Source organism: Morone saxatilis, unplaced genomic scaffold, assembly GCF_004916995.1.
Source record: "Morone saxatilis isolate NCDOM2014 unplaced genomic scaffold, NCSU_SB_2.0 Contig23, whole genome shotgun sequence".
Classification (NCBI taxonomy): domain Eukaryota; kingdom Metazoa; phylum Chordata; class Actinopteri; family Moronidae; genus Morone; species Morone saxatilis.
The window spans coordinates 4949815-4965632 of NW_023339796.1; the positions used below are offsets into that span (position 1 = coordinate 4949815).

General features: G+C 39.6%; 1 protein-coding gene across 1 annotated transcript in view; it reads left to right on the forward strand.

The window, feature by feature from the left end:
• The window catches only part of LOC118335207 (zinc finger protein GLIS1), a 47839-nt gene extending 33294 nt beyond the window's left edge, over window positions 1-14545 (forward strand). Inside the window, exons 4-9 of the mRNA XM_035671439.1 lie at window positions 735-848; window positions 2946-3072; window positions 4561-4717; window positions 10971-11083; window positions 11202-11300; window positions 12270-14545. Coding sequence (XP_035527332.1) covers window positions 735-848; window positions 2946-3072; window positions 4561-4717; window positions 10971-11083; window positions 11202-11300; window positions 12270-12412 — 753 coding nt within the window. The 3' untranslated portion in view covers window positions 12413-14545. The remainder of the gene's footprint in view (window positions 1-734; window positions 849-2945; window positions 3073-4560; window positions 4718-10970; window positions 11084-11201; window positions 11301-12269) is intronic.
• The last annotated feature ends 1273 nt before the right edge of the window (window positions 14546-15818 follow it).

A 15818-nucleotide genomic window follows, 5' to 3' on the forward strand; every position in this document is an offset into this window, starting at 1 on the left:
CCTGCAGACGAAAGGTAAATATACTCCATTTCCAGTTGAGGAGTACATTACGTAAAATGTTGACATAATCTGCATGTCCTTCCTCTCTCTGTTAGTGCAGATGTCACGCTAAGTAACCACATTTACTGAATTTATCCTAAATGTTTGTGTATAATACACCGGACTACTGTATACTGTATCACACCTGTAAACCATCTGGATGTAACTTAACTAAACTTCTATTATTTGTAAACACATATTTGGTGTTTGACCTCATATCCAGTGTGTTTATATGAGCCATAACATGCGGTAAGTGTTATGACAGTATCTAATAGAGGGTTTAGTCTGTAGTGTTTTGTCAACCAGGAACCTAAAATACTGTAAATGAATAAACATTCTTCAAAAAATATAAATTTAAATAAACACTATGGATGTTTTGTGTGTTTCAGGGTCTGTTTTCTTGTTCGGTGGCATGTTTTCTTTCTTGTCAACCTTGTTTTATAGCAGCTAAAACTGAGCTTGATGGAAGATATAACAGTAAATGTCCAGTTTGTGGGTCATATATATAAAACAGTGCACATGTAAGTATCTGTGGAGGGATACAGAGACAGAAGTGTCATGTTTTGGACGTTGTAAGTCTTATTTTTGGAACATGAAAACAAACGTCACGTAGTACACTACAGTATTTCCTTCTTCTCACAGGTTTTCTCTCCTTTTTTTCTTACTCACCTCTTCTTGTCGTGGTTCATTCACAGAAGCCGTACGCCTGTCAGATCCCAGGATGCACCAAACGCTACACCGATCCCAGCTCGCTACGGAAGCACGTCAAAGCTCATTCGGCCAAAGGCCTTCAGGAGAGGGAGGTCAAGGTAACAACAGCCACTAACAACATTCAACCACGACAATGAGGATATGGAATTAAAATAGTTTGTTGTAATATAATGGGTGAAGGTGAACAGAGATAATGTAGCAGGGATAAAGGGATGAAAGGCTGGGGGTCGAGGGGTCGCAGGATGAAGGTAGAAATGGGGGACGGATGGATGTAGGAGTTTGGAGATGGACTGTGTCGGCTGGAGGGAACCGTGAAGGAGGCGAGACTCTGAGTGGGGGAGCTGTCTTGTCTTAGTTTTTTAAGATGGAGTGAAGGAAAAGAAGAAAAGGGGTTTGGGAGGGATGTGAAGTAGCAGGGTCCAGTTTCTGGGTTAATAAAATATGTGGTATCGGATTGATACTGCATAAATAGTTACTATATTAGTATTGAAACAACTAGATAAAGAATTGATGCCATTTGAAGAACAACATATGGCGTAAAAAATATATATATTTAAAACAGATATAAAATATAGTCTACCTCAGTGCCAGTTTCTCAAACTCTGATATTTTAGCTACAGAATATATTTTAAAAAACGATAAATAAAGAGGATTTTTTACAATAATTAGTTAATATGTGTCAGATATCACAGATGAAGAACACAACTGTGTGTGGACTAGAGCAAAAGTCAGGACTAAGACAGAGAGGAAGAACACATAAACACTCTCAAAGGAACAGTATTAATTCACTTTATTTACATTTGTATTTCCTCTTCATTTAGTCTGGTGGTATATAGTAAACACAGTAAACAAGTTTATTCCCCCTTTTAGAGTTGATCTTAAGTGAGATGGGTCAGTGGTTCTAGGTAGCACCCTGTTTCTCTTTTCAGGAGGAGGAGGAGGGAGAGAGAGTAAGCATGTTTATGATTCAGTAGGATGAAATACAACAAAACAAAGTATTACACACACTCCCTGGAAGTCAGAATAGGGAGCCTATTGTTCGGCGTTATCTGGGCCTTGTTTGTTTTCTATGGACCGTGAGTGACACTGGGGCTTTGTGTGTATTCCCATGCCTTGTTTGGTTTAAACAGAACCACGTGTGCTTGTAAGTTGTGACATGGCTAACACGCCCTGCGCTGCAGTAAACCCTGTGGGGCTAAATATGACTTTGAAATATTAAACATGTACTTCATAAACTCCTCACGGTTGTACATTTCTTCGAGCTGATGTGTCACAGCTATTGAAGTTTGTATCTTCATAAACACTGGTTTGGGCGAACATTTTTTGCTGATTATTCATACTTCTTTTGTGGTTCCTGGGTATCCTTCGCGGGCTTCTTCTGAGTCCTGGAGCTGTCAGTAAATTGTTTTGGAAAGTCCTGGGGGATGCTCTGTTAACGCTGGATAATAAAATAAATTGTCTTGCCTTAACTTTGTTAGAACATTTTAAATTAAGATTGCCTAACAAGATTCCTGGATTTTGTACCTCGAGAAGCTGGATCGCAAAGACGAAACAAGAACCAGGCATCTGGTTCAAGCATCATTTCTTTGAAAAATGAACAGTAGAAAAGTGCCTGCGGAAAACTCACTGTGTTTTCAATTGATCTACTGTATGTAATCAAAGGAGAAAGTGAATCCTTTCAGAGTTTAGCTCCACGGGAGTTGTATTGCCCAACAGCAAAACACAATTGGATGCGACTAAGCTGCAGCTTTAACATAATTACTCTCATCCGTACGTGCAGGCAGGCAACCACACACGCTCACCATCATGAAAACATAATAATACCAAATGTCAGTGCTGTAGAAGTCGAAGGTCTCGGGCCTCTCGCGCTAGGACTTGTCTTTGGACTTGCACCGTTCTTCTTCTCGCCAAATATCCTAGTCCAGAAATAGTAAGTAGATAGAAGTAAATAGAAAGTAACTTCCTCCTTCAAAACAAGAGCGTTTGTTCAGAAAACAGATATTGGTTTAATTTAAAATTAATCTTTTGGCTTTGGCCACCTGATAACTATACCAGGCAACCAATCAATACGCCCATCTCTCTCATTTGAACTCAGTCTTGACTAGTCCTTGGACTTGAACTACAGCACTGCCAAATGTACAACAACATACCTTTATCTTGCACTTGTCTATATCTTTATTTTGTCTGTCCGGCAGGTCCAAGTGCACACGATGCTGGAATCGGACATTTTGAGCGATTGCCTGGAGAGGCAACACCTCCACAGCTCTGCCTCTTCCCACCAAGGAAACAGTTCACCTCTACCAGGCTTGGATGACTTCACAGGTATGCACAGATGAAACGGTAGCAAAAGCATTTTGGATTTTGGATCAGTTTAGCCTCCGACACCTCTCTGGAAAGGAGTAAAAACAAAGAAAAGGGTAATTGCCCAAACACCTGGGCTGTTAAGCTGTCTCTTTCATTTTCTCCCATGGCCTCATTTGCTCCTTTTCCTCTCCCTCCTCTCCCATTCCTTCGATGATAGCTCATCATGCCAGTGTTTACCTTGTCCAATTACCGGGCACTGACTGCGGGCATGTTGGCCCTCTCCCCGCCCATCCTTCAGCTTCTCCAAAACCTGGTTTTCCAGCCAAACTCTTTTTCTTTCCCTTTCAATGGCTGAACCGGGATCAAGAAGCTGTCAGGTACACTGAGGCTCAGTTGGCAAAAGAGAGGAGAGAGTGTCCAGGAGAGCTGTCCATGTCTATTACTTCAGACTACTTGCAGCTTTACCCAGAAGACTTTGAGGGAAAAGCCTCAAACGGCACAGCACCAGCTATGTTTATTCAGGGTGAAACAAGCTTGTCAGTGTTTAATTTTGAAAATGTCCCAAGAGGACTTTCTCCTTATCAGAAATGGCCAAATGTCAGCCAGAATACAACTTTCTGACTGTTAAGTATATACCTGAGTGTTTACATTACTGTATGTATACTGGATTTATGGTGACATATACTATCATCATCAGCTACCCTTAAAGCCAAAGCCAAGTGTTGAAAGCCCTGCTGATGGCAAGCAGGTATTTTTGTTACGGCTTTAAATGAACACCACTAAAAACTATGTTTTCAATATCAAACACCCCTGTAGGCCTGAAAAGTGTCTGAAAATGTTGTAGCTTGTTCCTTGGCAGGGGATTGTAGATGTATTCAGCTTGGATTTAAACTGTTATAATAGATTTTAGTGGTGGTCGTTTTTACTGTAAATATTGAAAATGTCCATAAAACTCTAACCTGTGTTTAAAATGCTTCTATTTATGCAAAAAATAAGCTAAACTGGTGGAAATCAGCTGATTCCTGCTAGCACAGTTAGCTGCTTAGCCATTAGCTTTTAATGAAAAGGTTTATATTTTGTGCTGAAACCATAGATATAGAAACATTTCTATATGTATGGCTGAAACTATGTAGTTTATTAATAGATTAGCTGATAAACAGGACATTAATTGACATGTTGTAATTACTTGTAACTATTCCCAGCTTTTTGGATTTGTAGCTTTTTTTTATCATTTGAACTGTTACAGTGGTAGAAACTTTTCAAACCACTCATACAACATTATCTACTTCTCTTATGTCCATGTAAGTTTTAGTGTTTGGAACAAACTGAGCATAAGGACAGACAGCTCAGAGAATATGCTGCAGTATCAGGTTGGACGTTTCTGGTACTTTTTCTATAAAACTGTAACTGTACACACTTCCAAACAAGGAGCTACCTTTCAGGCCTGGTGGATACTCAAGATGTTCAGTGAAGTAATATTTTACTGAATCTATGTCTCTCTTTCAGGCGTGTACTCAAACAGCAGCACCGTCCACAACAGGGGAAATTCTGAGTTTCTCCCTCCATCAGCAGACACCTGCGCCAGGTATCAAAGCTTGGAGGGAAACTTTGACGCCAACAGCCCAATATCCTCGCTAACAAGCCCTGGGAGCATGAGAGAGGGGTGAGTGTTGCATCCCATATATTTATTCATTCATTCATTCATTCATTCATTCATTCTGGGAAAAGTATTAATGTGGGAGTAAATGTGTGTAACTAGTGGCTTTGATAGATAAATATAAGATATTAAGAAAATAGAAATACATGGCAGCTCCACATAATCACTGCAACTTTTTTCATAAATTTGACCAATTGTAGTTTCCTGCACTTAATGTTGAGTCATACGTCACCAAACCTCCTCGTTTCTGGTGTTGAAGTTGTTGATTTTATTCTCACTGTAACAAGTTGCCTTTAATTTTTAATGCATTATTTCACCTTTTCCTGCAGTTACATAGCTTAAAAATGCCTAAAACCATTACAGCATGTATAGCAATCGAAAGGTTGTTGTGAAATCAGACATTTGAGGTTGCAAAGATCCCCCCCAAAAAAGTCTTATGTCCTATGAAGAGGAGCTCATCTCCACATGACTCCCCTGTAGTTCGCACCCTGGCCATAACACACCAAATAATGCTGGGTTTTTTTACATTTTGTCAACTAAATTACTGACCTGGCGCCTTTAACACTCTGTTTTGTTGACTCTCAATAGCCGTGGCTATGAGTCTCAGAGGAAAAACAGAGAATTTAATAGTGCGTGTACAGATTTGTTTGCTTTCCACAGTAACACTGCTGGCTTTTGCTTGATCCATGGCAAGAAATTAGCATTGTAAGCCTCAAATGTGGTTTATTTTTTTCACTCTTTTTGGCCAATAATGGTTAAAAAAGGTTTGCCGACCTCTAGCCTACTCCATGGGCAGCTCAACAGTAGTTACAGGGAAGAGATTTTGTTGTTTATTTCTCCCATTTAGCCTCTTCGGCCCCATGCAGGGTTTTGCACTTGTTTTATTGCTTCATAGAGCAACGTCACCATTAAGAAAAATGACTTTTCATACAGCTGTTAAACGATGAATAAATAAAAAAAACGAGATTGCTTTTATTTCTTGGAAATTTTACTTAATGATGTACCCTGAGGCAAACTTAAATGGTCAGTTCATCCAAATCCCCCCAAAAAACATATTTTCCCACTTACCCCTTGTGGTGTCTGGCAAGGTTTTGAGTTATCTGCTACAGGGACTTCTGCTGCCAGCACAGTACAATGGAGCTGAATGGGATTTCGTTTGCATTTGGCAGTTTTCATTCATAGCTATTTTCTACTGCAGATAAAAATAGTGAAAACTGACCACAGTTTTCTGCCCCGCTCAGCATGTGAAATCAGTGTCTAAAGATGTGCATTTTTTTGGGTGTTCACCCCCAAAATCTTTATTCACGAATATCCTGTGCATTAAAGACTGCTCAACACCTCTGAGCAGATCCTCCCTTATGCTATGTCAGACCCACAAATAGTGTTTTCAACCTCAAATACATGGCCACGACTCTAAAGATTTCACCCTCTCGTCTGGAAAGCACATGCCCATAAACAGGGACAGAGATGTGAGCTTATGCATTCTTGAATAAACCAGAGACATTATCACCAGAGATGGAGTTATGGCTTTGTGGTTGCACTGATTGGGTACTTGGAGGCCACAGAACTTATGTGTACTGTAAACTGAGACAAATTTTGTCTAGGCCCTGTATAAAAGTAGAAGTGAGACTAAAAAGATACAGCTGACAGCCTCCCGGGCAGCAGTTTCTGGACAATATGGTCTCAAATCATTGGTCGTTGAAGAATTGCCCGTAAAGGAACTTTTACTGGCACAACAGTAACAACAAAGGCAGTCTGTCCAATAAAAGAGTTGATAAGGGCCAAAATATAGTTTTTGTGGTTTAATAAATGATATAAAATCTTCACATATAATGCACACAGTTCCACATAAAATGGTCCAAAATTTCCACGAGTTGTTTTCAAATGGGTTTTGGCTGAGGAGTTATGGGGAGATTTTAGATGGGTTGTTCTCTCTGAACACAAATTAAATCTATAAGCTTGAGCTTGAAGGTTTGTTATTGACCTTGAAAACAACAGCTTTGTATCTCGAGGTCTTTCTTACTTTCAGCCTCATCTCATGGCCTTCATGGTGCAGAAAACTTCCAGTAAGAAATATAAAGAGTAGAAATATAAAAAGGGGATCCTGTAAAGTGTCAGTAATGAAACTGCATCATATTGTTGCTCAGTGTAACCATGTATGTTTGGTTTGGGGGCTGTGGCTCAGGAGGTAGAGCGGCAGGTCCACTAATCAGAAGGTTATAGGTTCAATCCCCGGCTCCTCCCTCCTGCATGTTGACGTGTCCTTGAGCAAGATGCTGAGCATCACTGTGTGAATGGGTTGAATGTGGCATGTAGTGTACAGCACTTTTAATTTGGTCTGAAGACTATGAAGCTGCTGCATAAGTAAATCTTTTTACCGTGTGTGCAGTGCTCAAACAGGCCTTAAATGTTGGTGGTGTTTTGTTTGACATTTTTTTGGTTGAAGAAAATGAAAATTATGGTTTTTAATATTTATAATACATGCATTCAGATGATTGAGGAAAATGCATTTATGTAAATAATGCAAAATTAAGGATTTAAGATTATAATGTTGAGATTTAAACTACCTAATGTCAATTTAAAGTAAAAAAAAATATAAATAAATAAACTACATTTATCCAGTATTTCCATTTATCCAGTATTTCCATTTTCAATGGATTTGTTAAGATGGGTTTTTCCTTTCTGAACACAAATCCAAAAAAGTTGTAGTGCTACCACTGCCTTATATTGTTATAAACTATAAGTGTGCAGACCTGAAACCTGGATTTGTAGATCATGTTTCGGTGTAAAACTAACCAATGTAAAGTTATTTGAAGTTCACAAAGCAAATCTATATATGAACACACCAAAAATCCTTTAATATGATGTTCAGGTAAGAAGAGTTTTGGTGTCTGCTTGCCTAAATGCAGCATCTCTCAGCCTCCATCTCCTCAAAGTTCGCAGCCAGAGCTTCCATGAAGCTATGCACAATCTGTCCATTGACGTCTCTTTATAGAGACTGAGGATGTCATAGAATCCCACTGGTGCCCGCAGTACTCAACGGCCTGCCAAAGCCAATACCAGACAAGCACTTGTTTTTCCCCCAAATGACTTAGCGAGACGTTAAACACGTGAAAGTAAATTATCTTTGCTTCACAGCACAGCCGGCATCGAGCTCTGACCTCATAGCCAGGCGCGTGTTTACTCTGGCTGAGACGAGCCTTTTTGACTTCTTTTAATTATTTAATACTTGAGGGGATTCAGAGGCCTGCGCTAAGGCTTGTCCATCAGCGAGTATTTGTGATGTGCAGTGTTTGTGTGTTTTGTGGTCGAGGGGGAGGGGGAGGATTGGAGTAGAGCTGGATTGGCTTTTTGGAGCGGCGCGTCCATCAGATACAGGCGCACTAACCAGGATGGCTCTCACACAGAAACGCTATTATACAATTTGAAGGGAAGAGAAGTAACAAAGTTTACTTTGCAGAAGCTCCGAGTGACATCGGATCCAAATAGCCGGTTTAACTGAAATGTTTGACATGTCCACACATTTTTGCTTTTACTGTATCTCTAACATGCAATAAGTCTACTCTAGTTTCTCTAAGTGCTTGATTGGTAGCGCTTAGATCACAGTAAGTCTCCATCTGTATTACATACATTCAACATGATCCTCTGTGATCCAGTAAATCTATATCACAGAAAATACTCTTTCCTCTGCCAAAACTGAAAACAGATCATTTTTGTGTGCCCAAGCTGGCACCTCTGGTAAACCTACTCATCCCTTCCTCCGATCCCGTCCAAGTGTGCTGTGCTATTAAAAAAGTAGCCATGAATCAAAGCAGGGTTACGTACAGTATAATGTGCATATAAACATAAGAGCTTAGCAGGATTCTTCTCATTCCAGATATATGGCGGGCAGCTGGCTGTAGTTAGTTAGAAAGAGGAGGGGAGAAAAAAAAGTGACCGATGAAGGGGTTTAGTCGGTAAAATATGATCAGAGAAACAGTTTCCTGAGGTCGTGCTGACAGCCGCTCCCTCAGGCGGGGGTTCACTGTTAAGCTCATGCATCTGAAACGTTTTGGGCACAGCGGCCACAAAACGACAGATCGACCCAGCAGGGCCGCGCAACGGCACGGCTCAGACATCTCAGCTATGTTGTTGCAGCGTCGCAAGAATGTAAGCCGTGGAACAGACGCGGTTGTTTATAGTTAAGGTCAGCTCTGATGGTTCTGGGGCCACCGAGGGGAATCCAGAGAAGTGTTGAATTCTTGGGGCTCGCAGTCATCGCAGCACATTCACTTCAGCAGTCGCACTATATCAAAGCCCCCTTTGTTTACATAATCTTATACAAAGCCTGGTCTTTATTACCTTGGGAAGCCACAGCCATCTGTAAGTTATATCAGTTTGGGTTTCAAAAAGTCCTTCTGATTAATTTTGGCTTTTATTGTGTTTCTCCACTGAAAGCAGAGACTGTTAAATTAAATGTAATAGCATTTGACATGGGAAATGGGTAATAAAGAGACCTGGGGATGATAAATGATAGATATGTAAAGAAATCTCCAAACATTTCCTTTTTTTTTATAGCTGGTCAGATGAAAATATAGAAGCCACTTGGGCCTGCAGCCATCAGTATCTCTGACAAGGCCTGGCTTGTTTATGAAGCCCACTAAAACCCTTCCAGCAGAAACCAAGGCCATTTGGCTCCCTGGGGACCAATATGCTACAGTACATCATCCCGGAGAGTTCTCAGGCCACATGAAATGCTGAGACCAAGCTCTTTGAAGGAGGAGGAGGAGGTTGGTGGGGGGGGGGTTCAAATACCATATTGGGGGGGTTTCAGCTGCATATCTCCTTGGAGAGATATTCTGCTGCCTTTTCTTTCTTCTCGTCGACTTGGCTCCACTGACTCATTCGTTTCCATGTTGAGTCAGAGTGTTTGTGCACAGTCAGCACATTCTTGCAGCGTAGCGATGGATACAGCTCCACACAAAGCCCGCCTACATTAAGCCCGCCCCCCCACCGCGCGGTGGAAACGCTTCCTTTTATAAACTGTACTGTTTGCACACAAGCTTAAGTATTTACATGTTTGTCTGTGATAACACAGCTGCTGCCACATCGCCTGCTAATGGTTATCAGTATGAATGACTGTAAAACTCTTGGTCTGGGCTTAATTTAATGAGAGATTTGTGTTAAACTTGAGCGAAACCTAGTTTTAAATAACTCTACTTACAGTCTCCCAAGATTTTCTTCTAAAATTCATTATCTAAGTAATTTAAATGAATGAAAACAAGTAAGAAGAGTGAAAAAATATATCTGCGAAGAGAAAAAAGTGAGCCCAAAGCTGCCTATTATATTTCATTTAAAATGTGTTGTTTTGAAATTGTAAGACCTTCTGGTGAGCTGTCACGTTACTAATAATTTTGTTATGACACCAGCACCATAAGTGTCCTTGGCTCAGTGGTGGAACTCAGAAATATGCGGTGAGGTTAATAAGGCTTACGAAATGCTGAAGTCAGAAACCTTAAACAGTTCAGCAAGTTCAAGCCAACTGGGGAAAAAAAGTAAAAAAACAAAGACATTATCATAGAAATTAAACCGGGTTGTGTCAGTCACATGTCAGTCGTCAAGGAGCTTTTATTGTCTTTCATCCACCTTTTAAAGTTAAATGACCAAATCTGTCATCTTAAATGTTGCCTTGTTTGGTCTCAAAATTTGTTTTTGGAATAGCTGGCTTATTAGCTATTCTTGCTGAGAGTTAGATGAGTTGATTGATGCCCCACTTATTACTGTAAGGGTAAATGGACTCAGCACAAAGACCGGAGATAAGGGGGAACCAGTCGGCTCGGCCCTTAGCAACTGTTGCTATGCCTGTCAAGCTTTTCTGTTCATAAGTTCATAATAATATTAGCAGATATACCATCAAAATCCCGAGTCATTTTTGAAACATATTATTGGCCCTTGATTTCAGGCGGAGGTCGAGTAAAGCAGCTTCTTGTGACCATCGACCATTTTAACTGTCGCGAGCAGATTTAGTTTGCTAGCTCCTTAAATAAGCTAATAAGTTGGTTCAACAACATCTTTAGCTGACATCTGAATGTTTTAAGCTGTTTTAAAATGATTTTGACAATTTTGGCTGTGGTGTTAGTTGTAGTGCAAACTTTCTTAAATCCAAGAAGGACAGAGCTGCTCACAAAGTCACAAAATAATGTATGTATAAGTGTTCTGTGTACATAAATGTCGATGTTGGGTGAAGTAATTCAGCTTTGTGGCCTTGTGTTGCCAACAGGAACAGACCAACGTCGTTGTTCAGCCCAGCGAGCTCCTCATCAGACAGAGCGGACCAGCTGCAGGGCTACCAAAAAACCTACAACCATCAACAAGTATTCTCACAGCAGCAAGGTACTGACACTGCGCACGCGTCAACATCATCAGCCTCACCAAATCGGTGCCACATACACTGCCTGCTTGTTTTTGGTGTTGTTCTTGACATTCATCGTTTCCTCTGTGGTTCTCCAAGGATGTGTGTATGGAGAAGGGAAGGTGGTTCAGCCGGTCAGTGATGGAGGCTTTGAACCAGCCAGTTACTTCACAAACCCCCCCGCCTCTCACTCTACAGGTAAGACAGCAATAACTAAGAGTAAAGGCGTCCTTATGCTCCAATAAAAGTGCTTGTTTCGTATAACTTTCTGATACAGACAATCTGACGTTTACGCCCACTTTACGCTGTGATTGGCCAGCGAGGAGCCAGGGTTTGAACTTCTCTCTCTATCTCTATAAGAACAACTAAAGTACGTCACTAAGAAAGCCTTACAGGACAAACTGTCTGATAATGTGCTCCCCATATATCCCCATATTTATCGTGTTTCCCCTTTCTCTACGATGACTTCACCTTTGAGTGTGGCTGTTCGGAAAAAACTATAAACACTTTTCATATCATCGTACAAACTTAAGAACCAGACAAAATACCTGCCAACGTTTAGGATTCATAATGTGGGTGGTTTGAATCTGTCTGTGGGTGACACATGGGCTGAAATTGTGTTTAGTGTGTAGATTGTGTTTCATGGGTGATTTGGCAATTTGAATGATGTGAGACAAACATATAAAACGAATTAATCTCTGTATGAAGATTATTTATTATAGATTTTGAGGGGCCGTGTAAATTATGGGAATTTCCTGGGAGAAACAACAGAACTGAACCGTGGTGGGAGATTGCTTTAAAATACAGGAGTGTTGGCAGGTATGTAGGTGAACTAGCTGGATGGATTACTGTTAATGTAGGCCTGTTTTTTCTGTCATTTTCTTAACTTGACTGGCTTTATCCATTCTTTGAATGTTATACAATAAGTCTAAGTTGTACTGTGTGTCTGACTTTAAAAACTATGTCACCTGGTTGCAAAACAAAAAAAGACAGATTGATTTATTGAGGTCTTTTTTTTTTAAAAAACACAAAACCTAAGGTAGGTAACTAATTATGATGATTAAAAAATAGCTGAGAGAAATAACTGCATCCCCACTCTTCCACATGAAAATAAAGTAGCTGCTGTGATATATTAAATATATAAATTTTCTGTTCTCCTCCTCTCAGGGTTTGACTTGTTGCAGGACCTGCAGGGCCAGGCGGGGGGCGGTTACTCCATGTCTCCCTGCTCAGACGACAGCTTCCTCTTCCAGGCGGGAGGCGTCGACCGCTGCCTCAACCAGATATATTCCATCTACCTAGACTCATGATACCAAAAGAAAAGTGGAATCAGAATCACTGCTATGGACAAAAGGCAGCCAATATGTGTGGCGGCAGACAATCACAACAATAATATAATGTATATTCAATGAGACAAATATGCCAGTGGAAGTTTTAATGGTACAAACCAAAGTGCAAAATTGCACGAACATGAACTGCCAAAGAGGAAATCTGGTCAAATTATGAATGTAAATAGCAGTGACTTTATTATTCAGAGATGACCACAGCATTTGTGATCTGGATAGAATGAGCTATGAGCTAGTTTGAGCTATTTGGAAAGTCATGTAACTGGTTCTCTGGCTCTGCCACGGATGTTAAACTCAACCAGTGAGTGTAATTCTTCATCCACAGCAGCTTCGCCTACAGGAAATGTTAAAACAATATCTGTCAGAGTGGGATCTTATGATGTAGTGGTTCCCAACATGGACATGAAATACGGGCTCAAAAGATGATTAAGAAGATACCAAAGACCAAAACAACACAGTTTTACGTCACACAATCTATACATTTCTGTTTGTTTTTTCTCTTAATTGTTGCTTTTTTTGTGTGAAATACCAGATAGTTTTTTTCTTCCTTGGGCAAGTAGCATTATTCTAAGGTGTCACAAGCCAAAAAGGGTTGGGAACCATTCTGTTGTAATGGATAACGAGTTGCATCAAGCAGTCCAAGCAATAGAGCAGGGAATAATTTAACATTTTTGGAGACGTGCTTATTGTTTTAATGCCGAGAGTTAGATGAGGACTTTGCTCCTACTGAAAATGTAGCTACTGCCAAGAGACAGTTAGCTTAGCATACAGGAGGAAACAGCTAGTCTGCTTCTGTCTAAAGGCACCAACCAGTAACTCTAGGCCTCAATTAACATGATATATCTCTAATTTGTACAAAAACTATGTGTAAAAATACAGAGGTTGATGTGTGGGGCTATTTCTTGATTACACAACTGTTGAACAACAGCATAAAAGACAACATATAAAATCATCCATAAGGGGAATAAAGTTTAGTAAAACAGTTACACAAACAAACAGCTAGTAAAAATACTACCATAAAATCTGTCATTAACATAACTGATATGTACAAACAAACAGGTCTAGTTGCAGATAAGAAGGCAAGACTATAAATATGTTTCGAGAAAGATTTAAAAGCTGAGACAGTGCCAGCAGACCGAATACAAGAACCAAGGCGCCAGTACAGCAAAAGCTCGATCACCCTTTGACCTTAACATGGACTCTGGAACAGCAACAAGATCCAAACCAGCAAGTCTTTTGGGACAGTAAGGAGTTAAAAGTTGACTAATTTGCCCTGGCAGCCTTATAATGCCCTGTAAGTAGTGAAAACAGTTTTAAAAATGGATTCTCAAAAGAAATATCCAGAACAAAGAGGCTAAAACTGAGGTGTCGTGAGAGGTACGTCTGGTCTGAGCCATGAGTCTGGCAGCTGGGGCGGTATCAATATTCTCATCTAACTCTCTGCATGAAAGCAAATAAGTCGGTTTACCCGTGTGTCAAACTATTTCTCGAAGGCTGTTTATCAGCAGCCAAATTACATCGCAACCAAAGTGTCATTGAGAAACCTCCAACTGCTTGTTAACTACATTTATCAGCTGCACACAAGGTAGCTGCAGTAAAACTGGAGCAGTGCTGCCACCAAGGGTCTGACTGACTGTAAATAAACACAGTCTGTGGCACAGAGCAGGTCGATGTGGATGAGTCCTGGGACGAATAAACTGACACAGAAAACCACACAACTGCACTAAAATGTATCGTCAGAGGTGCCAACGGTTAAGTTTCAATATGTGTAATGTAACAACGATCAAGGCAGTAGCATAATCTCTTTTTTTTATATTGTTTTCTTTTGTTGCTTCAGCACAGTGCCTTTACATGTCTGTTGTATAGTTTCTATCAGTGTTATATTCAGAGAGGGAGGTGTGCATTGTTTACAGCAAGTTCTCTGCACTCTTTTCTGTCTCTATCACAGAGACTTTAAGAAAATGACCAACCAGAAAATGTTTACACTGATTTTGTAGCAGTTCAGAGTTTTCTTATTGTTGTCATTGAACAGTGTATATAGACTGTATAAAATGCACCTGTCTTTTATATCTAAATAAAAACAAAAATCAGTTTTTATATGTTTGTTTTTTTGGTAGTTTTGGGGCACATTTTCTGGATTAATCAATTAATTGTTGTAGAAAATTTCACAAATATATTGACTAAATTATCATATATGACAAAGAAATGCAGTAAATCCTGATATTTCCTGGGGCTTTTTTCTCTATTAGACAGCTGAGAGGAGGAGAGCAGTAAATCTATGCTTAAGGTATGTTTTTAACTTGTTGAATGCTGGTCAATACCGCCATCTATTGGTCATAGATGTAGAACAACAGCAGAGGTACAGAAAGGTTATTTTGATATAAAGTCAAGGTCATTTTTTCTTTCTGAACAGTTACTAAGTTCAGTAATAGCCCAAAGAAATAGGACTATAATATTCCTATGATAAATTGTTACATTGCTGCAGGTGAGTTTTGGCTGCTTTTGATTTAAACATTGGTTATTAAAACTTATTATAATTGCTGACATTTATTTCCTAATGATTTTAATTAGTAAAACCTAGTGAAATTTCAGTTTATTTGTCATTTGTTTTTTTTTAAGTAGGACTATAAAACTGTTAAATCTCAAAAACATCAAATCAGTATATAAAAGTATCTGGATGTATCAAAACAAAAATATACAGATCTATACATGAATATACTTGGATAAACAAATAATTTAAGTATCTACGAGAAACTTAAACTCTCAATAGATAACCATACTCTAAAAAACTCTATAAACTATCAGTAGGAGGACTGTCAAAATAAAGTGGAACTCAAAATTGTAATCTTAAAGTAACCAGTAACTAAAGCTGTCAAATAGATCTGCATACATTTACTTCTGAGATGGAAAATTTGCATAAAATGGAAATACTCGAGTAAAGTACAAGTACTACGAATTTGTACTTAAGTATAGTGATTGAGTTTATGTACTTTTCTTTTGGACAATATTTATATTGGATTTTCTTATTTTTCCACAATAATAACAGAAACAAGAGCAACACTTAGACAAACAAAAATCATAAAAACAAAACAATAAAAAGAAAAAAGCTCAGTTAAATGCACTCACTTACTTTCCACCACTGATAAATAAACCTTCAAACTCTTCTGAGAGTTTGGGTGAGAGGCTTATTTCAGCCACCGGGGGGCGCTCTGCGGTAACATCCCTGCAACAGGTCAGTTAAACTTTATACTGAAACTCAGAGAGGCTCAAATCTGTCAGCTTCAGTCGCAGATAAACGCACTGAACACTGTGTATAAATAAACTACCATTAACACCCCCCCCCCCACACACACACACACACTGTCTGGAG